Source organism: Doryrhamphus excisus, chromosome 14 (genome assembly GCF_030265055.1).
Source record: "Doryrhamphus excisus isolate RoL2022-K1 chromosome 14, RoL_Dexc_1.0, whole genome shotgun sequence".
Classification (NCBI taxonomy): Eukaryota; Metazoa; Chordata; class Actinopteri; order Syngnathiformes; family Syngnathidae; genus Doryrhamphus; species Doryrhamphus excisus.
In genome coordinates this window covers 13,514,263-13,540,769 of record NC_080479.1, presented here as the reverse complement: position 1 = coordinate 13,540,769, position 26,507 = coordinate 13,514,263, and the positions used below count along the sequence as shown (strand labels likewise).

The 26,507-nt window shown below is 42.9% G+C and overlaps 1 protein-coding gene across 2 annotated transcripts in view; it reads left to right on the top strand.

Annotated features, from left to right (window-relative positions):
- The first annotated feature begins 4,383 nt into the window (after positions 1-4,383).
- The window catches only part of rapgef5a (Rap guanine nucleotide exchange factor (GEF) 5a), a 44,014-nt gene continuing 21,890 nt past the window's right edge, over positions 4,384-26,507 (top strand). The window contains exons 1-10 of one of the 2 annotated variants that reach the window (XM_058046995.1): positions 4,384-4,525; positions 4,761-4,914; positions 14,151-14,201; positions 16,074-16,180; positions 16,372-16,493; positions 17,511-17,688; positions 21,653-21,734; positions 21,830-21,878; positions 21,959-22,032; positions 23,907-24,113. In XM_058046995.1, coding sequence (XP_057902978.1) covers positions 4,771-4,914; positions 14,151-14,201; positions 16,074-16,180; positions 16,372-16,493; positions 17,511-17,688; positions 21,653-21,734; positions 21,830-21,878; positions 21,959-22,032; positions 23,907-24,113 — 1,014 coding nt within the window. In that variant the 5' untranslated portion in view covers positions 4,384-4,525; positions 4,761-4,770. The other variant, XM_058046993.1, reaches the window with a different exon arrangement.

Below are 26,507 nucleotides of genomic sequence, written 5' to 3'. Positions count from 1 at the left end.
ATGCTGTGCACCGTCAATTAAGGTGGTAACATACCCGTGTCAGATTAGTCAGGTTTTTTCCCCTCCTTTTCTGCCTCAGGCCAACGTAGTGCTCTATGTGCGTCTTGTGGCAGCGAAGCAGGTTATTTGTGCATTTACTGTGAATGCACCCCCACTTTGGTCAGATGCCGTGTACCGTCAATTATTGTGGCATCATGCACTGTGTCAGATTACTCAGCTTTCCACCCCTTCTGCCTCAGGCCAACTTGGTGCTCTATGCAAGCCTTATGGCAGCAATGCATGTTCTTTGCGCATTTACTGTGAATGCACCCCCATTTTGGTCAGACGCTGTGCACCATCAATTATTGTGGCAACATGCACCGTGTCAGATGACTTTGCTTTTTTCCCCCCTTCTGCCTCAGGCCAACTTGGTGCTCCATGCGCGCCTCATGGCAGCAATGCCCATTTTTTGTGCATTTGCAGAAAATGCGCCCCATGCGTGCAGAGCCATATGCAGAGTGCATGCTCAGTCAAAACTCTGTTCAAGTGTCATGTTTTTTCTTTCTTAAATAACAAACTTAATAACACAGCTGGGGTCGGACACAAGGATGCATATTAAGCAAACAGACCTCCATCACTTGAAGGTGGGTGAACCATTATGTGCAATGTTTCAGCATTGGCGGTGGTCCTTTGTCTTTGTCTGTTTTCTCTGAATTTGCAGGTAATGTTGTAGCCTCTGGAAGTGGATATGTTAAATGACAACACTATGTGTGTGCGCGCTCAGCGCACAAAGCCCAGCCAAACTGGCAGCTCAGCTGTTATATTTCTAAGTGAAGTCAGCACTATAATATATTTCATCCCAAGGGCTTTTTATCCAGACTGTTCCAAATTGTGGTGGAGAGCACAAAATGGGGTGTAAATGTAGACATAGTCATTGTTCACCCTCAGTGGCTTTTCTCTTGCATGCTCTGTTCTTTTTGCAAAAGAATTGGAATTGGGAAACTTGACAAGGATGTGTGTGCTTGGTGTCAGCAGGGAATTTATCTGTTCTGTTTCACCGTCAATGCTCAGGGAGCTTCTTTTGCATTTATGCTGTCGTGGGCATACAGTAAAACATGTCAAAATTTTTTTTTTAAATATATTAGGAAAGCAGGAAGTAAATAAAAATAAATAAAAATAGTAATAAAAAAACTTAAAAAATAAAAAAATAAAAAAATAAAACAAATAACAAACAAAAAAACAACTTAAACTATATTAGGAAAGCAGGAAGTGAACAAATGTAACAGTTACTGATTGTAAAAGTACCATATGGAGGGGTAGGATTTAATAAGCTTTGCTTCTTCCTACTCCTTTTGGACTTGTGGAAGTGTGAACTGATTATGTGATGCATTCAATTGTAATCTGATGCATGTTCAAATGAAATAAAACCATTACCATTTCCAAAGTAAGACACCGATACAGCACGTCTGCTGGCATCTAACCTCTGACGGCGACGTTGTCGGCATAATCTGGGCTAATTATCCCAGATTACAAATCCTATCAGAAAAAGTAGACCCGACATCCCGAGTTATACAAGTGCACTGGAGATGAACCCTGCACGGCTTCATGTCATCCACAGAGGCAAGCTCGGCTCCCCCTCGCATCTCGACGCTTCAAATAAATTATCTTTCAACTCCTGCTCACATGAAATCTTCAATTAAATGTCAAGTTTTTTCCACCCTCTTCCACGGCAAGGTCACACATATTGAGTGTCACCTGCGGTGGTTAGCATGTAGGCTGCTTTCCTCCCACATTCCAAAAACATGTTAGCTTAATTGGCGACTCCAAATTGTCCATATGTATGAATGAGAGTGTGAATGGTTGTTTGCCTATATGTGCCCTGTGATTGGCTGGCCAATAGAAAATTACTAGATGTATGGTATAGATGTGGGCGGCACGGCGGACGAGTGGTTAGCACGCAGACCTAGGAGACCAGGGTTCAATTCCACCCTCGGCCATCTTTGTGTGGAGTTTGCATGTTCTCCCCGTGCATGCGTGGGTTTTCTCCGGGTACTCCGGTTTCCTCCCACATTCCAAAAACATGCTAGGTTAATTGGCGACTCCAAATTGTCCATAGGTATGAATGTGAGTGTGAATGGTTGTTTGTCTATATGTGCCCTGTGATTGGCTGGCCACCAGTCCAGGGTGTACCCCGCCTCTCGCCCGAAGACAGCTGGGATAGGCTCCCCCCGTGACCCTCGTGAATGAATAGTATAGATAATGTGCTTTTTCCACCCCAGTCCTGTAGGTGGCAGTAAAAACATTACAAAGTGGAAATCCCTTTAGAATACACTATATATAGCATCTGCAACAAAATGTAATGCTTTCTTCCTTGGCTTATGCACATGTCTAATAATTTAGATGAAAATGGAGTCTATCCCAGCTGACTTCAGGTTAGAGGCAGGGTACACCCTGGACTGGTTTCCAGTCAATCACAGTGAGTCAGACAATGGTTCACATTCACTAATTCACACCGTCCCAGTGGGGACTGAACCCACACTACTACCTGCCCAGAAGTGGAGTCTCTGTGTCTGAACCGCACAACAGCCCTCTCATGTTGCAACTCACCTGCCTTCTCCTTCAGGTTAAACTGGAATGTATGGCAGCATCCCCCACCACACGCACACACACAGATAAGCTGTAGGCTTGTTCTGTTTACCTATGGAAATGGGAGACAGGTAACGTCGTACCAATGAGAGCCCCTAACCCCAAAATGAAAAAATACTATCATTTTAGGGGTGGAAGGTGTTCATGAAACCTTTTCCACCGAGGGCCTTAATACTGAAAACTCACATTTTGTAAGATATTTGCATCTATTTAAAGAAAAAACAGGCTGCATCTCTTTGTGTAAAATGTATCTCTTCTTTTTTTCCATGTTTCTTAAATGTTATAAATATTTCAACTTTTTTCTCTGAATCTTATAACACCCCCATAATTGGATCTATTGTACTCCTTTTTGGCCCTTTGTATTGAGTGGTGGACTCCTATAGAGCAGCTACATACATAACCAGCACAGAAAGCTTTCTAGATCGTCCAGAATCTGCACCTATTCGGCTGTATTTCTTTGGATTTCTAAGTTTCTAAGTTTTAATGTATTCCACCCATGGTCCACCTCCAGGTGGACACACGCCCATTGCGCTGTGGTTGATCACATTCACAACTGCTTAGAAGGACTTTCGGTTTGTGCCGCTAGCTGCTAACCCAACTCTATAGGAGTTGATAATAAACGGTGATGTATCTTTTTAAACTGTCCACATTTAACATTCAGCCATATTTGTTGGAACCCGAATCCGATCCGGAAGTAGAGACTGGACAGTCTGAAGTTTCTGAAGAAAAGAGGTTACTTCAAGACATCTCTCAATGGTAAGTAGCTTTAGCATTTTAAAGTTTTCTATAGCATTGCTAACATCTAATGTGTTTTGCGGGACTACCAGTGTGTAAAAAAAAGTCGGGTAGAGCCACTAAATTGAAGTGGGAAATGGCTATTAGCAACCCCACTTCCTGTATGCACACTCTATAATGCTACACAGACAAGTGCTTTAGTTCCATGACTTACACAAAATAAAGACAGTTAGGAGATTCTCTTCCTGACGACCAAGTAAAGTTGGAAAGGAGTCGGACTTTGTCGGCTATTCCAGCTACATACTGGCCCGTGTTCACAAAATAGTCCAGTGTGAAATGTCGTTTAAATTGCGATTAAATTGATTCAAACGATTAAAATGCATTTCTTTTGATGGTAGGGAATCAGGAACTCCAACCACTTGTGCCTGAAGGTGGCGCCATTGAAATTGTAAACAAATGTGGCCTTCCCTTACAACCAAATAACCAAACAACCACTTTTGAGCAACGTAAACACAGAAGCAGAGCTAGGGGGAGGGTGGAGAGCGTTTCTGTTCTACAGACACGCCCATATAAGGAAGTCCTCTCCTCTGTGACATCACAAAGTAACAGTTTTTGCAACGCCCTCTGAAACTGAGCGTTTTGATCCATCTCAAATTTCTTTAAGAGTTCACTTTGAAGTGCGCAAACCTTAATTTGCAAACCTTGAAAATTATCTGAAACTTTTTAAACATCGTTTACCAAGAGTATAAAACATTCAAACTACATTTATAGGTCAGAAAAAGTGGAAAAGCATAATAAGACCCATTTAAGTTTTCACGTCGGATGCCCTTCCTGACGCGACCCCGAATGGGAATCAAACCCATGCCCCTCATGTAAACATATTTTGACTTTATTCTCATTAAATTAAACTTTTTTTTTTAGAAAACAAAACGAGCATTTGCAATTGCACCTGTCAAGCCACCGTAGTGGTGGGCCAGCAAAAACAATTCAATTGGCCCCTGGGCCACACTTTAGGAGTGGTACACCCCCCCCCACCCCCTCTCTCTCAATCACACGCACGCGCACGTCTCGTCAACCTGCTCACCCCGGGGTGTGGGCGCCAGCCTGAGGGTGGAGTAGCAGCAGCAGCAACAGCAGCAGCAGCGTGGCGTGCTGCGGAACACAAGTAGGTCGTTAAACGTCGTGTACGCCTCCGTGTGTGTGTGTGTGTGTGTGTGTTTGTGTGTGTGTGTTGCAGATGCAGGTCGCTCCGTGAGACAGCGAGGCAGAAAAGGAGGAAGAGGAGCAGCAGAAGGAGGGAGGAAGGATGAGAGGGGGAATGTCGAAGTGGCGCGGACGTTGAGGACACACTCGCCACACTCGAAGACAAACGTGGACTTTTTTTTTTTTTTTTTAAACAGAACGTCAATCATGGAGGACTCGGAGCCCGCAGAGGACGGCTTGCTCGCGGGCTTACGGTGGAACCGGAGCGCACGGGACCAAGCTCAGCTCAAGCACAAAATCCGGGACCTGCCGGGACTACTTAAGCACGGGCTGCACCTGCGGAAGAAGAGCGTGAGTACCCCCCCTTGTGTGTGTGTGTGTGTCTCCTTCCGCCTTTCATGTTTTTGATGCTAGGGCTAAACGGTAGACGTTTTAAACCGCTAAAGCAACTTGGTGGAGGCTTGACGTCACGACTCAGGTGTTTTTGTCCTGACCGTGACTGTCGCAGAGGTGTGTGTGTGTGTGTGTGTGTGTGTGTCCATAATAACCTGCTGTTAAACACCATACCTTCACACTCTGGTAGTCAAGGCAACCACCTTCAGGATATACTACACACGCGTTTCTGTTAATGATCATGTGTGCAGCACATATGTATGGGTTCCTTTGAGGGGAACTTTCATTTTCTTTCGTACTCTGCTTATTCTCATTAGGGTCACTTTACCCTCACATTCACACCTATGAGAGTCCAATTCACCCAACATACATGTTTTTTCCCCCCTCCTATGTCAATTTCTTCCACCATCTGCTTTATCCATCATTCCCAGCCACAGTGTTACATTTAAAATGACATCATAGAGATAGAATGATAAATCTTTGCTGCACCTTTGCTTTATTCATTTCATTCATTCATTCATTTTCTACCGCTTTTTCCTCACGAGGGTTGCGGGGGGTGCTGGAGCCTATCCCAGCTGTCTTCGGGCGAGAAGCCCTAGCATGTTTTTTTGGAATGTGGGAATAAACCGGATTACCCGGAGAAAACCCACACATGCACGTGGAGAACATGCAAAACTCCACACAGAGATAGCCGAGGGTGGAATTGAACCCTGGTCTCCTAGCTGTGAGGTCTGTGCGCTAACCACTGGACCGCCGTGCCGCCCCTTTATTAATTTATTTTAATAATTGTTTGAAGATGAAATCGACCTCTCATATATGTCTGTCATTGACCCTTGGCAGTGGAGTAGGCTCCAGCTTAACTCTTCACGTCACAAACACAAATTAAACGCCCCCAATGTTCAAGCAAATTAGTGTTTGTGTGTACTACTTCCTGTTTACAGTTCACCCATTTGTGTAGATGCTAATATATCATATTGTGCTAAAATTTTGTATGATTTTTGGGGGGCAAATGGTGGTCTAGTGGTTAGGAGGACGACGAGGAGGCTCCATTATTTTATAGGTGGCACATGTGGGGGTCTACTATTGTTGTTTACTATTGTGAGTGCCTCTCTTTGGTGAAGAATCGTCGCCAAAGCGGTAAATATGTATGACCCCCCCTGATCCCGACATGGTAAGAACACACCTGACAATCCAGATGAGTGCACAAGTGTCAGCTCTACTTGTCTTCATTATCGCTAACAGCCAGAGGAGAAACATTCCCTCCGTGCCAACGTAAGACGGATGACTTGCAGGGCTTCTTTTCCCATTGGCTCCGAATGTTAGGAAAGATACTAAAGTCTACTCTCACTGTGGGGATTCAGCGATGACGCTTTCACGGAGATATTCCGTTTTTTTATGTGTGATAAACATAGGGAACAGTTTGGAATGTGTTGTCTTCGTTCTGTGAGTCGAGTTCTGGTGGGTTTTTGTTTTGCTATGTGACTTATATTGAGTTGAATTATTGCACGGCGGTCGAGTGGTTAGCGCACAGACCTCACAGCTAGGAGACCAGGGTTCAATTCCACCCTCGGCCATCTCTGTGTGGAGTTTGCATGTTCTCCCCATGCATGCGTGGGTTTTCTCCGGTTTCCTCCCACATTCCAAAAACATTCCAAAAACATGCTAGGTTAATTGGCGACTCCAAATTGTCCATAGGTATGAATGTGAATGTGAATGGTTGTTTGTCTATATGTGCCCTGTGATTGGCTGACCACCAGTCCAGGGTGGACCCTGCCTCTCGCCCGAAGACAGCTGGGATAAGCGGTAGAAAATGAATGAATGAATGAATGTATTGAGTTGTGGACTCCTATAGAGCAGCTACACACAATAACCCGCACATAAGGCTTTCTAAATCTTCCAGATACTGCGCCTCTTTGTGCAGTGTTTCCATGGAAATCATGCTTCCGACACCAAATGGTCTGTTTAATTTAATCTGATGTGATTGGTCACACTCTCACACACTCCTGAGGACTTCCGTATAGATACATCTGTGTCTACATAGTGCTGGCCATCTGCAGCCCATGGATTTTGAATACAGTCTGTCATAAGATTCTGCAGGTGTAGCTGTATATTTATCTTCTACTTCTAATCCATGAATGCTTTTTCCAGAAACATAACACAGAGAAACGTCTATTGATTTGTTGTTTGCTGAGCTACAGTACAATAGCCCAACAAACTAATTGTAAAGATGTAAAAACCAATAATCCACATGACTGTTTGACACAGGCCACATGCATATGCACACTCACAGCTTTCTTGTCTAATAAGAGAAAACAGTTTTTTTCTTCAACCTATTAGGGGATTGATAATCCTTCAGTGTCCATTCTTATGACGATCTCTATGGTGACCTCTTATGGTAGTCAATTAGTTCTTTATTGGCTACAGGAGGGACGCCTGCTCGAAGGAACACTTAACCTAGTTCCCAACTAACTTGGCATCACGGTGCTCTGTCGGACTTCACTGATGAGCACACTTGACTTCTTAGGTCATGTGTCGCAATTTATATCTCTGTCTGTCAGTCAGGCCGAATTGTGTAGTGACCATTATTAATACATGATTCATGTTTTTATGGCATGTGAGATGGGTCCACTGTGGTCAGCAGTCCTTGCTACGCGTTTAAGACTTAGGGTAGGCATGATGTCATTAAATCATCAGCAACAGGACAAAAGGTTCTTTACATCTCATTATGATCTCTGGGAAATAAGTTTTTTGGTTTTTTGATATAAGAAATCGTTGGATTTCCTATGCAACCACGCCTAAAGAATATCAGAAAATAAGTACTTAACGTTTGATTTCATATGCAACCACACCTAAAGAATATCAGAAAATAAGTACTTAACTTGATGTATGTGTGGCGACAGATACAATTTTTTTTTTAGGGATGTCCGATAATTATCGGCCAGATATCAGCATAAAAATGTGATATCAGTTGATATTTATATCAGATTTTTTTTCCCAATCATGAAAACCGATGTTTAAAAAAATGCTGTATACAACACATATGTGTCATGTTACACATATTGGTATCGGATATTGGCATATTGACCAATATTGGACATCCCTAATTTTTTATTTTTTCCCTAATTTTAATCTTTTAGCTAAATTTGCGGACAACATTAAAGCACAGGCATAGCTCATGCATCAAAAATTTCCGGTACATGAATTATGCTGGTATTGGAACCGATACCGGCCAATCCCTAGTTAGAAATGTACCGTATATTAAAATATTCTTGGGGTTGTTTTGCTCATGAAATCCACATTTTCAGTGATTATATTTTAAAATGTCTCCTTTCGTCATGTTGCAGAGCAGCTGCTTTGATATCGTTTCATATCTGCCAGCCATATTGCACAGCCATAACAGTATTATACATTCATTTAGGAGGGGTTGGTGAGAGACATACACTTAGAAAGGGGGGGGCAAACAAACAAAGGAGCATCGGTTATCATGAATATTTGCAAATATTTGCAAATTAACTTTGCCGAATTGGCAACCATGACGCGCTAAAGCATTAGCATGTAAGCAATATGTATGCAAATATGTTAGCATGTGGATGCCAGCATTTAGCAGGCGGTGCCAAGCGATGTGTTCACAACTCAGTGGGAAAGTTCAAAACTCCGAGATGCCTTTCATGTTAGGTTCATCCCATGAGGAAACCCACAAGGGAGAAAAAAAAGGCTGGATGAAAGGAAAAGTCACATTAAACAGAGCAAACCAATGAATCTGTTCTTTTAGCCCATAAAGTCTTCAGATGCCCACACGCCAATAAAATGCAGTAAAAAGCGGTGGTGGAGGACATAACTACAGCTCTAAAATGGGATATTTTGAAATAACTTTATTGAATGGCAAATCGAATGGAAGTCATTTATAAACCATATAATATAACACAATGAAAGTGGAACATTCATTCATTTATTCATTCATTTTCTAGCAACGGGGGGTGCTGGAGCCTATCCCAGCTGTCTTCGGGCAAGAGCCGGGGTACACCCTGGACTGGTCGCCAGCCAATCACAGGGCACATATAGACAAACAACCATTCACACTCACATTCATACCTATGGACAATTTGGAGTCGCCAATTAACCTAGCATGTTTTTGGAATGTGGGAGGAAACCGGAGTACCCGGAGAAAACCCACGCATGCACGGGGAGAACATGCAAACTCCACACAGAGATGGCCGAGGGTGGAATTGAACACTGGTCTCTTAGCTGTGAGGTCTGTGCGCTAATCACTGGACCGCCGTGCCGCCAAAAGTGGAACATGTATATTTAAAATAATGAAAAAATAACTCAGTTCTTTCTAAATAAAAAAGAAATCAATATACTGGGGCTAATCCTATTATTGGTGTGTCCAGTCAGAGTGCTGAGCAAGGCTGTTGGCTAATTTGTTTGTTTTGTTTTTTTTGCATCATAGTGATTGTTGTCATGTTAACACTCAACAAGGAAGTGCTACATTCTCCGATTCCCAACACTCACAGCTGAAGGCTGACATAAACAGATGTTCGGGCACAATAACAAACCAATCCATAACATTGGTGGGATTTATTGGTGACGAATTATGTTTTGGACGCATCAAAATCAAATCTAAATGGAGTGTGCCTTAACTGAGAGCCGGGTAGCTCTGGTGTCTCAGGGGTGGGAAGAGTCGGGGGTGGGTGTCCCTGACCCTGTTTACTGGACTGCCCCCCTGATGGTTCTAGTGGGTTGTCCGGATCTGGGGTTGGGTGGTTTTGGTCGTCCCAGGGGTTGGCGTGGGCGGTTGCTGGCCACCTGCTGCTGCTGGGCAGTGGCGCTGGTTCTTCCTCTGCCGCCCTTACTTTCGGTACCTGGTCAGGATTCATTCATTCATTCCTTCATTCATTTTCTACCGCTTATCCTCACGAGGGTCGCGGGGGTGCTGGAGCCTATCCCAGCTGTCTTCGGGGCGGGAGGCGGGGTACACCCTGGACTGGTTGCCAGCCAATCACAGGGCACATATAGACAAACAACCATTCACACTCACATTCATACCTATGGACAATTTGGAGTGGCCAATTAACCTAGCATGTTTTTGGAATGTGGGAGGAAACCGGAGTACCCGGAGAAAACCCACGCATGCACGGGGAGAACATGCACACTCCACACAGAGATAGCCGAGATTGGAATTGAACCCGGATCTCCTCGCTGTGAGGTCTGTACGCTAGCCACTCGACCGCCGTGCACCCCCCATTCTGGAATCACTGATCACTAAAGTTCAGCTACTAGCATGGAGACTTCCAGCGTAGGAGTGCAACCCCGGCATTGTAATAGGACCTCAGAACATTCGTCAACACCAAGTGAGAACATAGGGCTTGCCAAACATGGCATGCCGCAGCCCCTCGGCTCCCTCGCCGATCTAATCTGAGAGCAATTGGTTCTTCTCAAGATAATGACCTCACGCTCTCCTGCCTCGCTCTTGTTCTATCGCCCACCCAGACACACTTTGAAGTCATCGCACAGATAAGCGTGTCAGCATGCGCTCACGCTTTATAGCCCTCATTCCTCTTGTCGGCCGACAACAAATGTGCAACCCCCAATCTCGTGATGCGTGTTTTTGTGAGGGGAAAGAATCAAAGCACTAAACTAAAAGACTTGAGTGTGCGGTACAGTAGAAATGAGTCACCGCCAGTGGAGTGCCTGTGCAGACTTTAGGAGAGATCAATGTGCAGCAGACAGAAAACAAAGACATGGAGAAATAGAAGGGTGAGTGAACAAGATGAGAAGGAAGTGAAAGTCAGGAGAAATGTACTCGGTCTAATATGCTCCACTTACTCCCTTCACCCTCAGTACCATCACTACGGGTCTTCAGAAGAAGCCGTTAGCTACAACATTTTTAGTCTGGCAACTCAATTCACACCTAAGTCACTCAGGCTGGACACAGATACAATAGTGTGGGCCGCACAGTGGATGAGTGTTTGGCATGTAGGCCACACAGTCAGGAGATTGGGATACTTGGGTTCGCTTGGTGTGGAGTTTGCATGTTCTCCGGGTATTCCACTTTCCTCCCACATCCCAAAAAACATTCAAATTCTGTTAATTGTCCATAGGTATGAATGTGAGTGTGAATGGTTGTTTGTCTATATGTGCCCTGTGATTGGCTGGCCACCAATCCAGGGTGTACCCCGCCCCTCGCCCAAAGACAGCGGGGATAGGCTCCAGCATTCCCGCAAATTTTTCCGTATACATTTTTAGAGTGTGTGTTTTTTCTTAAGGAGAGTGTTAGCAACACTAGCCTAGCTAAGTGAGCTTAAGCGCTAACATAACAGCCATATGATGCTAGCTTTGCCGACTTCCTGAAGAAAAAAACAATACTGGCAGAGCTTCAGGCTGTATTTTGAGATGTGTAGTGAAGCCTGTCTTGATTTGGGGTTATTTTATTATATACTCCGGTTTCCTCCCACATTCCAAAAACATGCTAGGTTAATTAGCGACTCCAAATTGTCCATAGGTATGAATGTGAGTGTGAATGGTTGTTTGTCTATATGTGCCATGTGATTGGCTGGCGACCAGTCCAGGGTGTACCCCACCTCTCGCCCGAAGACAGCTGGGATAGGCTCCAGCATTCCCGCAATTTTTTCCGTATACATTTTTTTTCTTAAGGAGGGAGTTAGCATCACTAGCCTAGCTAAGTGAGCGTAAGCGCTAACATAACAGCCATATGATGCTAGCTTTGCTGACTTCCTGAAGAAAAAAACAATACTGGCAGAGCTTCAGGCTGTATTTTAAGATGTGTAGTGAAGCCTGTCTTTGTTTGCGGTTTCCTCCCACATTCCAAAAACATGCTAGGTTAATTAGCGACTCCAAATTGTCCATAGGTATGAATGTGAGTGTGAATGGTTGTTTGTCTATATGTGCCCTGTGATTGGCTGGCCACCAGTCCAGGGTGTACAATAAAACAATACTGGCAGAGCTTCAGGCTGTATTTTAAGATGTGTAGTGAAGCCTGTCTGTTTTGTGCATTATTTTATTATATACAATGTGCGGTGTGTGTCATGATATCAAGGTGCCTAATTCCTTTTCAAGATAATTTTTTTTTTATACTGAGTGTAGTGCATTGTGCATTTTTTGTGTACCCTGAGTTGCTAGTTGTGTTTTTTATGTAGACAGAATAGCTTGGTTGTACAGTTCAGTGTCCTATTCCTCTTTCTAGTCTCTTTTTGCCTCCACAGTACATTTCTCTCTCTCTTTTCTCCCTCCCTCTCTCCATCTCGCTCCACGTTCTCGCCTTTTCGTGAGCACAATTAAAAAGGTCCCTCCTCAGCTCATCTCTCTCCCTCTCCATCTGTCACGCTCATATCCGTGTCATGTCTATTGATCGACTTTTGTCAATGCTTCTCTTTCTCTCTATCTCGCCTTACACACACACACACACACACACACATTCATCTTCCACCGCTGTTGAGGTACTTTTTCATTTGTTCCATCATTTGATCATCTCCGAATCCCTCCATTTATCATCCTCTGGGCGTTCATTATATCTGATGGTATTCCAACCCACGACTTTATCAGCCATCCTGCTTTACTGCCTGCACTCCTGTGTCTCTCCTATTGTACATTGTACGACCTTGTAGTTTTTAATGGCAACGTTAAAAAAAAATCATCTGTGCAAAAGCAGAGGATATGTTTTATTCTGTATTTGATCACCCACTGTTAAATGTATGTGCATCACATCAGCTAACAAAGAAGCGAAACACTAAAATCCCATTCCGACTCAGTATGTTAGATGCTCCGCAGAGGCCACAAACCTTGCATGATGTCCACCATGTTTAAAACATGATGCCATTTAAAGTAATACACGACTTGCAATATCTGTGTTGGTGTAGCAAGCTTTTGAATACAGAGAATATAATATCCATTACAGTTTGCTGTAGAAGCACTAGAATAATAATTAATTAGAATGATGGGGAGAGCTTGCTCAATCTTTGTTAGCTTGGCAGCCATTGGGGAAAAAAACTTGCAATGTGACCTATATGTATTTTTTTCAACAGCAAAATGTGAAAAATTCCAGAAAAAATGTAAATAAGAATAATAAAGTTGTAGTTTTAATAATTGTCAAAATGACCTTATAAATAATACCTAGATGACATTTGTAATTTCAAGGTGAATATCAAAATAACCTGTGAAAAAAAAATATATATATATATATATATATATATATATATATATATATATATATATATATATATATATATATATATATAATTATGAATGATAATATATATATAATTACGAGGGAAAAAATCATTTTGAACTTAACATTTTGATAATATAAATCAGAATATTACAAGAGGTTTTGCTTTAAGAATATGTAAGTGGTTGTGGTTTGATCTGCCAAATCTTAAGTAACTTTGATCAAATGTAATAATAGTAATTAGTAATTACTATTACCCCCCCCCCCCACTGTTGAACTTCAACAACAATAACAGAACACAAGATCTCATCACACCCCTAGTCATCTCACACAAATAAAAGTGAGTGTCAAAATTCCCAAATGAACCTAAAAGCAACATTTTGTAATACAGTAGCACACAGACCTTTACTCACTCACCTTAAAATGATCATACAATTATTAATTCATATTACAGTATTACAGGTATATGTTTGGACTCAATTCTTGTCATGTTATTGTATTTTACACCAGAAATGGGTACCCAAAGAATAAAAAAAGATGTCACTGGACAGGAAAACAAAAGCGTTTATGACTTTAACGAGTGAATATGTTCCATGGGTGCCATAATGCCGCATAAAGATTAATAGCGGAGGAGGTGCGCCCGGGGCAAAGGCTACATGGCGGTATAACTGTTAAAAAATACAAAAAAAAAAAGTGTTACTGCACCTTTTTATGAGACAGTATTCAGTAGAGAGAGAGTGTCATATTTCACTGATTTCAGGTCAGATAGTCATTGTACACACACACACACACACACACAATGTGTATCACAGGTGTAACTCCACAATAATGGAGGCTTGATAATACTTTTTTGAATTGTACACACTGTGACTAATAAGTTTGGCATGGAAAAACTGGTCTTTCTCTTCCCAGGGTTTGTTGTTTATTCAGTGTATTTACTCACGTGTGTGTGTGTGAGTGTTAATGTGTATGAACTCTGATGGTTGTGTGTGTGTGTGTGTTTCAACAGCAATCACCCGACACAATCCCCGGACCAAGTGCTGGACCTACGGTACACAAGGTGAGGGTGTGCACGCACACACATGATGTCATCACTTTAGTTCTGCTGTGTGTTTGTTTAGCCTCAATACAAATGAGCTCAGTGCTGATTTTCACCTTGGGCATTCTCCCGGACACTTTCACACAAACACACACACACACACACACACACACAATGATGGCCAAGAGGAACCCTGCAAGATGAGAGTGTCTTCATATTACTCTTGGAAAATACTCACTTCAGCAAAGATGAAGCCGTGAACTGTCGCTGTTTGTCAACTGGACACGCACTCAACTAATTTGCCGTATTGGCGTGTGTGGCGCCGCTGCAGACCCGGTCAGCGCGTGACGTCCGCTCGTGTGACTTTGACGGAATCCATGCATCGCACTTTGCTGTGCCAAGCAGTATCAGGGATTCCGTTTTTACAGAAGAAAGCTTTTAAGCTCTGCTGTGCGAAGCTAAAAAAAAAACACGACGTCAATTTAAGAGCTACCGCTATAAGAACCTTAATCGAAATAACCTGATTAATCACTAAATTGCTACATTTGCTCAACATCTTGTTAGGTTTTTTTTTTTTTTAGATATCGGTCAACTAGATGTTCTGCTGCAACAGATGGATTGCACCACCATCCAACCCTGTCTTCTGCATCTGTCTCTCTCACACCAACTTACCCTCATGTCCTCCTTCACTACATCCATAAACCTCCTCTTTGGTCTTCCTCTACGCCTCCTACCTGGCAGCATCCTTCTACCAATATATTCGCTATCTCTCCTCTGGACACGTCCAAACCATCTCAGTCTGGCCTCTCTGACTTTATCTCCAAGGCCTCTAACATGAAATGTCCAGTTCCTGATCCTATCCATCCTGGTCACTCCCAATGAGAACCTCAGCATTCTTCTACCAATATATTCACGATCTCTCCTCTGGACATGTCCCAACCATCTCCAAGGCCTCTCTGACTTTATCTCCAAGTCCTCTAACATGTAATGTCCCTCTGATGTACTCCTTCCTGATCCTATCCATCTTGGTCACTCCCAATGAGAACCGCAACATCCTCCAATGTACCACCCAATGTAAAATATACTTAAATTAAAGGGATAGTTCTGATATTCTGACATTTCCCTTGGTCGTCTCAGTCCAGTTCTGGTCGGATTTCGGTGATGAAGAACATAGCTCCAGGTAGCCGCTCGGGTTACATTAGCATCACAAAAATGTTTGATGTGATTATTGTGCGAAGCCATACCCGGTGACTAAACTCTGTTTTTCATCACCAAAATCTGAGTTGATGTCTAAAAAAAAAAAAATCTAAGTATCCCATTAACAGTAATGCAAATGTATTATTATTATTTATTATTATTTATTATTACATTTATTATCATTTCTTGATTAATTATTTAGAGTAACTTATGAAATACAGTAATATGATACGATACGGTAATCTCTCTGCTAAGAATAAATGGAATATTTCTGTAGTTCGAGCATAAATATGGTTTTTAACATTATTAGAGACCACTAGACATGAAATAACACCCCTATAGTCACCTTTACACTCATAGTACCCAATATAGTTGACAGGTTGGGCTGGTTTTCAGCCAATCGCAGGGCGCATATAGACAACCATCCATTCACACTCACATTCACAAACATAATAGTCAACTATGATCCCTTACATTGTTTACAGTGTTGACTGTAAACCGTGAAATCGTGAAAACATGGGTTGTGTTGACAGTACACAGAAGAGAACACTGAGATTGGCTTTATATTCACAAGCATGCACCTTCTTGGATAGAGACGGTACCGGTATCTGATGCTGGTGTATTGATACTGTACTGTTAAAACAACAATGTAAATATGCTTCACAATGTGTTTTTTTTTTTTTTTTTTTTTGTCAGTCGTGCTCCCAGAGTTTTCCATGCGCAGGCAGAGCTGTGAGAAATGCCTTCCTCTCCCACGGACCGTACCCAGCTAAGGATAAGATCCACCTAGCCAGAATCATACGGTACGCCTGTCTGTCTGTGTGCTGTCTCTCAAGGGATGAATCAATGTGTGTAATCAAGCATAAAGAGTCGGGTTCGAGCTCATCAGACAATGGAATCTCCTTCCTGTCATTTTCCTACAGCACTAAAACCGATCATGGGCTTTACGAGCTGCGTTTGTGTGCTGATATGTGTGTGTTTTTTTTTTTGACAGACGCAGCTATGTGGGCGTGGAGCTGGTGCAGTGGCTGTGTGAGCAGTGTGTGTACGTGCGCTGTCGGACCACCGCCGTGCGGGTCTGGCAGGTGCTGCTGGAGCTGGGAGTCCTTCTGTCCGGTAACCCTTACGATATTAGCTCTTCCCTCAAGCTAATGTGCTGTGATTTCACAAATAAACACTGTTTGTGGACAGCAAGACAATTACAGCCGTCCCTTGCTACATTGCAGGTTCAAACATGGCTCCCTCATTATTGTAGTTTTTAAAATTAATGAACAAAAATGACCATTTTTTCCTGGTAGTATTCTGGCATAGGCGTCAATAATGTTACATAACATTAGATTACCTTCACACCGCATGTCCGACACAACATAGTTATCCTCCAACTCGGTGTGGAAGTGGTAAGGTGTTGGCTTCTTTCTTTGGCATTCTTTCCCACTCTGTTTGAAACCCCTTCTTAAATGTAAAATAAATTAGCCTGGTAGCATGGTATAATGCTAATATATTTATTATATATATATTTACTAAAAATATGTGTATATAATATATATGTATTCATGTATTATTTATATTTAAATATGTAGTTATATATTTATTATTATATATATATATATTTATTTGCTAATATATTTATAAATATTTATAAATATAATGCTAATACATGAAGTTACCCATGAATATTGTGCTTTTGTCAAGTTACCGTATTTTCTGGAGTCGCACAAGGTCAAAAATGCATAATTAGGTAGAAAAAAAACATACATAAGTCGCACTGGAGTATAAGTCACATTTTTTGCGGGTAATTTAATTTACTACTTGACCAAACCAGACATTACGTCCTCTTGGAAGGCAAGTTAATATTAATTTACATTACATTAATTACATTAATATTTACATTAATAAAAGAATAGAGAACAGGCGAAATAGGTGTAAGATATGCTAACACAATGGTTATTAAGCTACACAAAAAATAAACATGAACAGAAAAGGTATCCAGTGTTTATATAACATAACAGTTTTTTCATTTATAAGTCGCTCTGGAGTATAAGTCGCAGGAACAGCCAACCTATGAAAAAAAGTGCGACTTACAGTCCGGAAAATACGGTATTTGAAAGTGTATGTGTGTGTTTTTATTTCCAGTGGACCAGCGAGTGGTTTTCTCCGACTCCAACACTTATTACCAGTTCAGTTTCGAAGAGTGTGACTCAACTTCCTGCGAGTTTCGCACCAATGAAGGGGAGTGGCCAGAGGCTGTTAGGCTCCTCCTACAACTTGCACCATATGTTCAATTTCGCACTGGCGACAGAACCAACAGCCCGTAAGTTTGAAGCAAGACTTGTTTGTACGATGAATGGATGGTTGGTGGGCAGAATAATGTGGATGCGTGAATCAAAGGTTGGGCTTGGTATTAATTAACCATTTTTCTTGTAATGTTCGATGACATTTGTCCATCTGTGTAAAAAAAACAAGCATCCACGCTTGACTTAGTACAGTCGACTCACCCAGGAAAGTGCAAGACGTATCATATATTCCCTCACACGCTCTCCAATATCTTCCTCAAATCCCAGCGAAAATCCAAATCCCTTTTCAAAGTTCTAAATCCTCAGTGTGCTTGTGTGTGTGTGAGACACACACACACACACACACACACATACACATACACCTCCACATCCACAAGATGTCAGCTAAAGTTCCCTGCTTCTCCTCTACCGTGTGCACGATTCCTGCTGAGGCTGCCACTGAACTCAATCTGTCACTCAGATAAATGAAGAAAAGTCGTGTATATGGCGTTAATATAACACACTCAACATCGCACACCAGCTTTTTCATCTGCGTCATCCTCGGAGTACACATACAAACGCATATATACAGTATCTGAGGTATTTCTTTTTATACTATAACTACTGGCCCAAATAATTTGTGTCCTCCGTACAAATGAGATTATGTATTCAACATTCTCACTGCCGTCTGGCGCTTCGACCGTGCCCGCTGTCTCTCCTTGATTGCTGCATTGTTACTCTGTCGGCACCTGCTGTCTCGTCACCTCGCACGCTCCCTTGCTCCTCCGTCTGTCTCTTTTTAAAAAAAAAAAACGTTGCTGTACAGGAGGACATCTGTAACTGTGGTGGAAAACACCTGCAGAGGCATCCTTTTTGATAAATATTGCCCATGTATATAATGGTGATACTGTAGTAGTTTGAATATACAATAACAACAAACACTTTAGCGCCACTTTAGTGTATTACAAGACTGGCGCTAACTGATTACTATGGCAACTTTCTAACGTGGATCAATATTCATTCATTTTCTACCGCTTATCCTCACGAGGGTGCTGGAGCCTATCCTAGCTGTCTTCGGGGTGAGAGCCAATCACAGGGCACATATAGACAAACAACCATTCACACTCACATTCATACCTATGGACAATTTGGAGTCGCCAATTAACCTAGCATGTTTTTGGTAAAACATGTATTGGTAATGGTTTTATTTCATTTGAACATGCATCAGATTACAATTGAATGCATCACATAATCAGTTCACAGTTCCACATGTCCAAAAGGAGTAGGAAGAAGCAAAGCTTATTAAATCCTACCCCTCCATCTGGTACTTTTACAATCAGTAACTGTTACATTTGTTCACTTCCTGCTTTCCTAATATAGTTTAATTATTTTTTTTTGGCACGTACCGAAGTACGAGGTGATATGACCATTCATTCATTCATTCATTCATTTTCTACCGCTTTTTCCTCACGAGGGTGGCGGGGGTGCTGGAGCCTATCCCAGCTGTCTTCGGTGCGAGAGCCAATCACAGGGCACATATAGACAAACAACCATTCACACTCACATTCATACCTATGGACAATTTGGAGTCACCGATTAACCTAGCATGTTTTTGGTAAAACATGTATTGGTAATGGTTTTATTTCATTTGAACATGCATCAGATTACAATTGAATGCATCACATAATCAGTTCACAGTTCCACATGTCCAAAAGGAGTAGGAAGAAGCAAAGCTTATTAAATCCTACCCCTCCATTTGGTACTTTTACAATCAGTAACTGTTACATTTGTTCACTTCCTGCTTTCCTAATATATATATATATATATATTTTTTGTCACGTATTGAAGTACGAGGTGATATGAATACAATGACATAATGTGGGAGGAAACCGGAGTACCCGGAGAAAACCCACACATGCACAGAGAGAACGTGCAAACTCCACACAGACATGGCCGAGGGTGGAATTGAACTCGGATCTCCTAGCTGTGAGGCCAGCGCGCTAATCGCAGCCCGATGTATCAATATTTGATATATATTTAACGCCTAACCAACCCTCCTTAACGTTGATAACATCTGTTAAATTTCAGCCTGTCTGAACAATAATGTCCGAAGTAGGATAATTTACTGTCATAGCGTGTAAAACTAAATTATTTCTTAATGTATGTTTAGTCCTCTTGTTCCCTTTGCCATCTTCATGCTTCATGGCACGGTGGATGAATTATGAAAGAATACCCTGAGGCGAATGTTAAATCATCATGTAGATATTTTATTCTGAAGCTAGAATTGCATTCCGATTTAATATGTCATTCAGTCGTCGTGGCGGAATCAAATTATTTCTGCATATACAATTATCAGTGTACTCTTACTGCTTAATCATTATGTATTTGATGACGCAGTATTGTCTGAGATGGAATGCTACCGGTTGTCCTTCGATTGAGCTCCATGTGCTCCAACGTGGAATATGACTGCACCTTGCGGCATGCATCTTTTATGACCAACATGGAGGCGTCACGAGAGGCATTCATGCTAATCCTCCATCAATGCTGCTCTGTGCTTGTTTCTGTTTGGTAGCACTCCCATAGCCAGCTATCAAATGACTCATTCATTCATTTTCTACCGCCAATCACAGGGCACATATAGACAAACAACCATTCACACTCACATTCATACCTATGGACAATTTGGAGTCGCCAATTAACCTAGCATGTTTTTGGAATGTGGGAGGAAACCGGAGTACCCGGAGAAAACCCACGCATGCACAGGGAGAACATGCAAACTCCACACAGAGATAGCCGAGGGTGGAATCGAACCCTGGTCCTCCTAGCTGTGAGGTCTGCGTGCTAACCACTCGTCCGCCATGCCGCCCCGCTATCAAATGACTCGAAAAACAGATTTACATTTCGATTTAAAACACTCGGGTGTTGTTAAGCATGATTGCATATCATCATAAACAGTTTGCTCATCCAAATGAAACTAATAAGTCTTCCATTAATGTAATTTGCCGAACTGTGCGGCCCCGTGAACTGTTGGTACAATGATAGAAAAAGCACACACACAGCACTCATACTATGGCAAGTTCCTCTGGGATCAGTTGCTGCCATCAGAATTAGATGCAAATGTACTCTGTGTGCAAATCTGCGAGAGACCGTGTGAGGAAAAGCAATCCAAATGCTTTTCTAAGCGAACATAGAAGAAGAGTGGCCCTTGGGTGCAGTCTACCCGTGTTGGGAGACACAAACCTTCAACCTTGTATTATTGCTGCGGGAATAATGCGCTCTGTTTTCCACAACACTCGGAATATAATCTATGTACGTATTTACCAAGGCGAGGGGGTGGGAAATCATTTAAATTAACTCTTAAAAACAGCAAATGTCTAAGAGAACTCGCCTTCCACTGTAAAAGTCGTATATTTAATTTAGTGAAAGCCTGAAACAAAAATGAGTCACTTTATTTAGCATTCAAATTATGTATGAAGGTTGTAGTACTACTGTTAGTGTAACAGGGGGCGCTGTGGAGAGAGTTATGACCATAGAGGCAAGTGCTTGATGAGAATATGATTAGTTCATTTTCTACCGCTTTTTTCCTCACGAGGGTCGCGGGGGGTGCTGGAGCCTATCCCAGCTGTCTTCGGGCGTGAGGCGGGGTACACCCTGGACTGGTCGCCAGCCAATCACAGGGCACATATAGACAAACAACCATTCACACTCACATTCATACCTATGGACAATTTGGAGTGGCCAATTAACCTAGCATGTTTTTGGAATGTGGGAGGAAACCGGAGTACCCGGAGAAAAACCCACACATGCACGGGCAGAACATGCAAACTCCACACAGAGATGGCCGAGGGTGGAATTGAACCCTGGTCTCCTAGCTGTGAGGTCTGCACGCGAACCACTCGACCACCGTGCCGCCTTGATGAGAATACCGTTAAGTAATTTGTTGTGTTTTTGTCTGTGTGTGTCGCCCCCCCCCCCCCCCCCCCCCTCCTTCCCCCTCCCAAGGTCAGAGGAAGACTCTGAAGGAAACAGGGATGTCTGCAGTGAGATTCTACAGATGAAAGCACTGGAAAGGCTCACATCCACAGTAAGTGTGCAACGCCTGTGGTTCCTATGTGGGTTTTCGGGTGTCACTGTAACACATGTACATGTAACGCATGTAACACATGTAATCTCCACCAGGTGCAAAATGAGCTGGCAGCAGCTCTTGCCCGGAAGACACGCAAAGCTTGTGAGTAAACACCAGTCATTGTGTTTCTTGACTACGAGCCAACGCTAACGTGAAAGTCATGTGTGTGTGATTGCTCGCAGTATCAGAGCAGGACTCTGAAATGACGGAGACGAGGCAGCAGGAGATACGCTCGCCCAGCGCTGAGACCAGCCCGGTAATTCATTAAGGACCCGATGTCCACAAGTTTGCCCAAATCCTCATACATGAATTTTGACATACCTAAACATAAAATATGCATCTCTGTTGTTGTGTGCTGCAGTGAAACGACAGTTAGGCTGAACTAATGCTCTTTGACACATTTGTCAAAAATCCCCCACCTGTGGGGGTGACCACTAGGGTGGCCATGGCCACCCCGGTAACCCTGTAACTTTGCTTGCCACTGAGTATAGACTTACACTAAAAGTCCTTTCCACTTTGGTGGCCATCGCCATCCCACCGACCATGTAGACAATTCAGCAATCAACTTATTGCCACCCCTATGTGAGTAATGGCCTCACCTTGGCCACCCCAATGAAACAGTACAGCATTAGTACCGCTGATGACTTCATTGTAATTACAGTGCATGCAGAGCTAGATAAAGCAGCTGGATCCTGACCACTCGTGCTACTTCATATGCTGCCATCTTGTGGAGTTAATACTACAAACTAAATCCGGATGGTTGCCTACAGCCACAGCTATTAATAGAATTGATATGATCTGCAGCCGGGGCGGCACGGCGGTCGAGTGGTTAGCGCGCAGACCTCACAGCTAGGAGACCGGGGTTCAATTCCAACCTCGGCCATCTCCGTGTGGAGTTTGCATGTTCTCCCCGTGCATGCGTGGGTTTTCTCCGGGTACTCCGGTTTCCTCCCACATTCCAAAAACATGCTAGGTTAATTGGCGACTCCAAATTGTCCATAGGTATGAATGTGAGTGTGAATGGTTGTTTGTCTATATGTGCCCTGTGATTGGCTGGCCACCAGTCCAGGGTGTATCCTGCCTCTCGCATGAAGACAGCTGGGATAGGCTCCAGCACCCCCGCGACCCTTGTGAGGAAAAAGCGGGAGAAAATGAATGAATGAATATATATATATATATGTCTAACATCATTGGCGTATGTTTCCAATGAAAAAAAATCGCCAGTAGGATGAAGGAACCGTGTCACACAATGCAAACAAACACTTTCAGGGCTTTGTTTATATGTGCTATCAGCCCCCCCCCCCCAGATAAGAGTTGCGGTTGGGGGTGTTTTCCTAGTAAACATAGTGTGGGAGTGCTGCTGTTACTCGCCACTACAACATGGCACCGTGGGACAGTTAAGCACACAGGGAGGGTCTTAAGGAAATTAAATATCCCCTCCCTTCTTTCCCTATAAAAAATAAATAGAATAGGCTACCCGCCACTGGTGATAATGATACACACCAGGGAACACACACACTCACATTCACACGTTCCTCCTCCTCATCATCATCATCATCTGAGGGCATTAGTTTCCTCAGCATCCTGCAGCTTTTAATTACTGTCTATCTCCGTCTCCCACGTCTTTTTAGTTAACATCATTATATATTCATAATGCCACACTTTTGCTCTTAATTCAGCCGGGCTAGCGTGCCTCAAACATTCAAAGTCCTGATTATAAGAGAGGAGGGGATGCACAACACACACACACACACACACACTTCCCACACTCCCGCCCACTTAGGCTGATAATCACTCACACTCACTCTTTCTCCGCCAGATCTGCTGACATGGAGACAAAGGCACAAGTGCAACAGATAGAAGGAATTACAGACTGTAATGTAGAATGAATAAGATTTGGAATAATGAGGATTTAGAGAAGAATACCGTAGATAAAGATTCCCCGGATTACTTTTTTTTCCCCCTTTTTTTCCTCTCCAATTGACTTAGTGAAACTTATCATATGCTTCTGGATCAGGCCCAATTGTAAAGCGTCTCTCTGAACGCCCGCTAAGCAGCTGCATTGTGACGGTTTCAATCATGTCTTGGGACTGCGGGCTGAGATACGTGTTCATGCCTCCCGTGTTGCAGCTGGGCAGTGTGTGTGCTCTGCGGGACGGCGGCGGCGGAGTCGGTGGAGGAGGAGGAGGAGGCGGTGGCGGCGGGAGTACAGGGAATGTGTGCGGCCGTGAAGAACTGACCAGCCGACTGGGCTTTGAGGCCGTTCAGCGTCTTGCCAAGGATGGCTGCCGGCTGCTGCAGAACCACAACTACCGGCTTCCTGAGAGGAACCAGGCGGTAAGTCAAGTGTCACGTGGCGTATGACTTGTCAAACTTGGTGTCATTGTTGTCATTAACCCACATCACCGAGGGTGCAGGCCCGACCCATGCAAGTCTTGCGGGGTGTTGCATCTATAACCACACATGGGGCCAAAGCTGGAGCCAGAAAATAACATAAAAAAACCTTTTTTGGAATTCTTATCAGGGCCAGTCATGGTTGGAATTACTCTATATGAGAGCCAAGCCCCCACATTCATTAGCCTTAGTCATTATTTGAGTGTAAAAAATTGCACTTTCCATGAAAAAGTACTATCTGTCTCCAAGTTGCCAGCTCCACAACTTCAAAATGAAGCACGATGTATTGTCATCATATTACGTGAAGGTCTTACAGCAGGGGTCTCAAACTCAATTTACCTGGGGGCCACTGGAGCTAGGGTCTGGGCAAGGCTGGGCCGCATCAGGTTTTCCAAAAAAAAACAAAAAAAAACGCATTTATTAAAAACGGAAAAATATACAAACTTTTTCAGTGCTTTGGTTCCGATTTTCTACAATAAAAGCTCTGATAAAACATTCCACTGTTCTCAAATATCTTAATTTTTATTTTTCTACACAAAATAAGATGAAAAATAAATAAACAAATCAAGAATAAAGAAAATCAATCAATCAGTAATAAATAAATATAATAACGGCAAATAATAAAAACTTAAGAAACCACATATAGTTGGTGGTTAGACAAATAACTTTTTTCAGATTAAAATGAACAAAGCATTATTAGAGCCCTGTAGACATGACAAAACACGACTATAGTCACATTTATACTTTTTTATTTACAACATATTGCGCAACTGCAGGGTCTTGAGACACATGCTAACTCACAAACTGGAGAGCTAGCGACCTAAACGGTAGCCTTCAAGTTATTTCCTTTAAACTTAAATAGCCCAAAACGTACCACTTCCACACGGATAGGGAGGATAACTATTAACAGTTATTTAACCTTTAATATGAACATTAATCAAATGTAAGATTTTTTTCTGGGTACATGATACCATACAGCATCCATATCAAACTTGCGCGGGTGTCCTGCACAATCAAACTAGTGTCCTGCGGGCCCCATTTGGCCCGCGGGCCGCGTGTTTGAGACCCCTGTCTAACAGTATTTCTGGGCAGGCATAAAATGACAGCCACACATAAAGCTTAGGTTCTACCTCGGAACTAGGGTCCAAAGGATGGATTATTCACAGAAAATAAGCTTTATTGTTAAGGATTACGTACCTTTTTATGCAGATCTGTACCAAATACCGCCGTTTGCAAAGACACACACACACAATGTGGCAACAACTAGAAAAGACTTGACACTTTCATGCATCTTAACATAACCTCATTAATCCCCCACACATGTGCATGATTAACTTGGGTCGTGTTAGATAACCACGACTTCACCAGCGAGTGTCAATGTTCGTAAGAGCATTACCGTGTGATTTCATGCTTCACACTCACGTACATACGGTCGGCGGGGAGCTTATACGTAACGTATATTCATGCACCGCTGCATGTCGGTGTGTGTGTGTGTGTGTGTGTGTGCGCACGTCATGAGCAAGGGTGTCGATGAGGCCCGGCACTGTATAATTCGCCTCACCTGAGGGCAAGAAATGACGTGAAAAGGCTTCCACCCTCTTTCAAGATGTGTTTATGACATCTGTCTCATGTCTCATCAGCATGCCCGATTCGATTAAAGTCCAGCCGTGAGCCTTTGAATGAACTTGCGGCATGTGACCTAAGGAAGCCATGTTTGATTCCCCCAATTTCCCCTGAGCAAGGCACTTAAGTCCTGCTGGTACTTGAAAGCTTGAAAGACATGCTGGGAGCATTTGCACTGCTTGGGAGTGCTTCTGGCTCCCCAGCATGCTTTGCTGTACTTCCTTGTGAAAAGATGCTCAAGTTATGTGTTAAGTTTAGTTGTTTAGTTTAGTTTAGTCCTATGGGTTTCTGTCCAGTGACCCCCTTCCATTACATTTCACTGTGTAACAAACTCACCGACCGTGCTTGTGCTTGCAAGTGCCTCTGAACTTACCCAGGCTTTGCAGCACACTCATCTTTGATGGCCAAAAATGGCAAGCAGACTGCAAGTTTGGGTTAGATGCAAAAAAAAAAAAAAAAGTATTGCCTTGAAAGAAACTGACAGTAAAACAATCTTAATAGCAAAATAAATGCATTGTTTCATCTGTAATGTAGGTCAATATGTGCTAAAAAAAATATATATATATTTAAAATGAAAAACATCATACAAGGGGCGGCGGTCTAGTGGTTAGCGCGCAGACCTCACAGCTAGGAGATCAGGGTTCAATTCCACCCTCGGCCATCTCTGTGTGGAGTGTGCATGTTCTCCCCGTGCATGCGTGGGTTTTCTCCGGG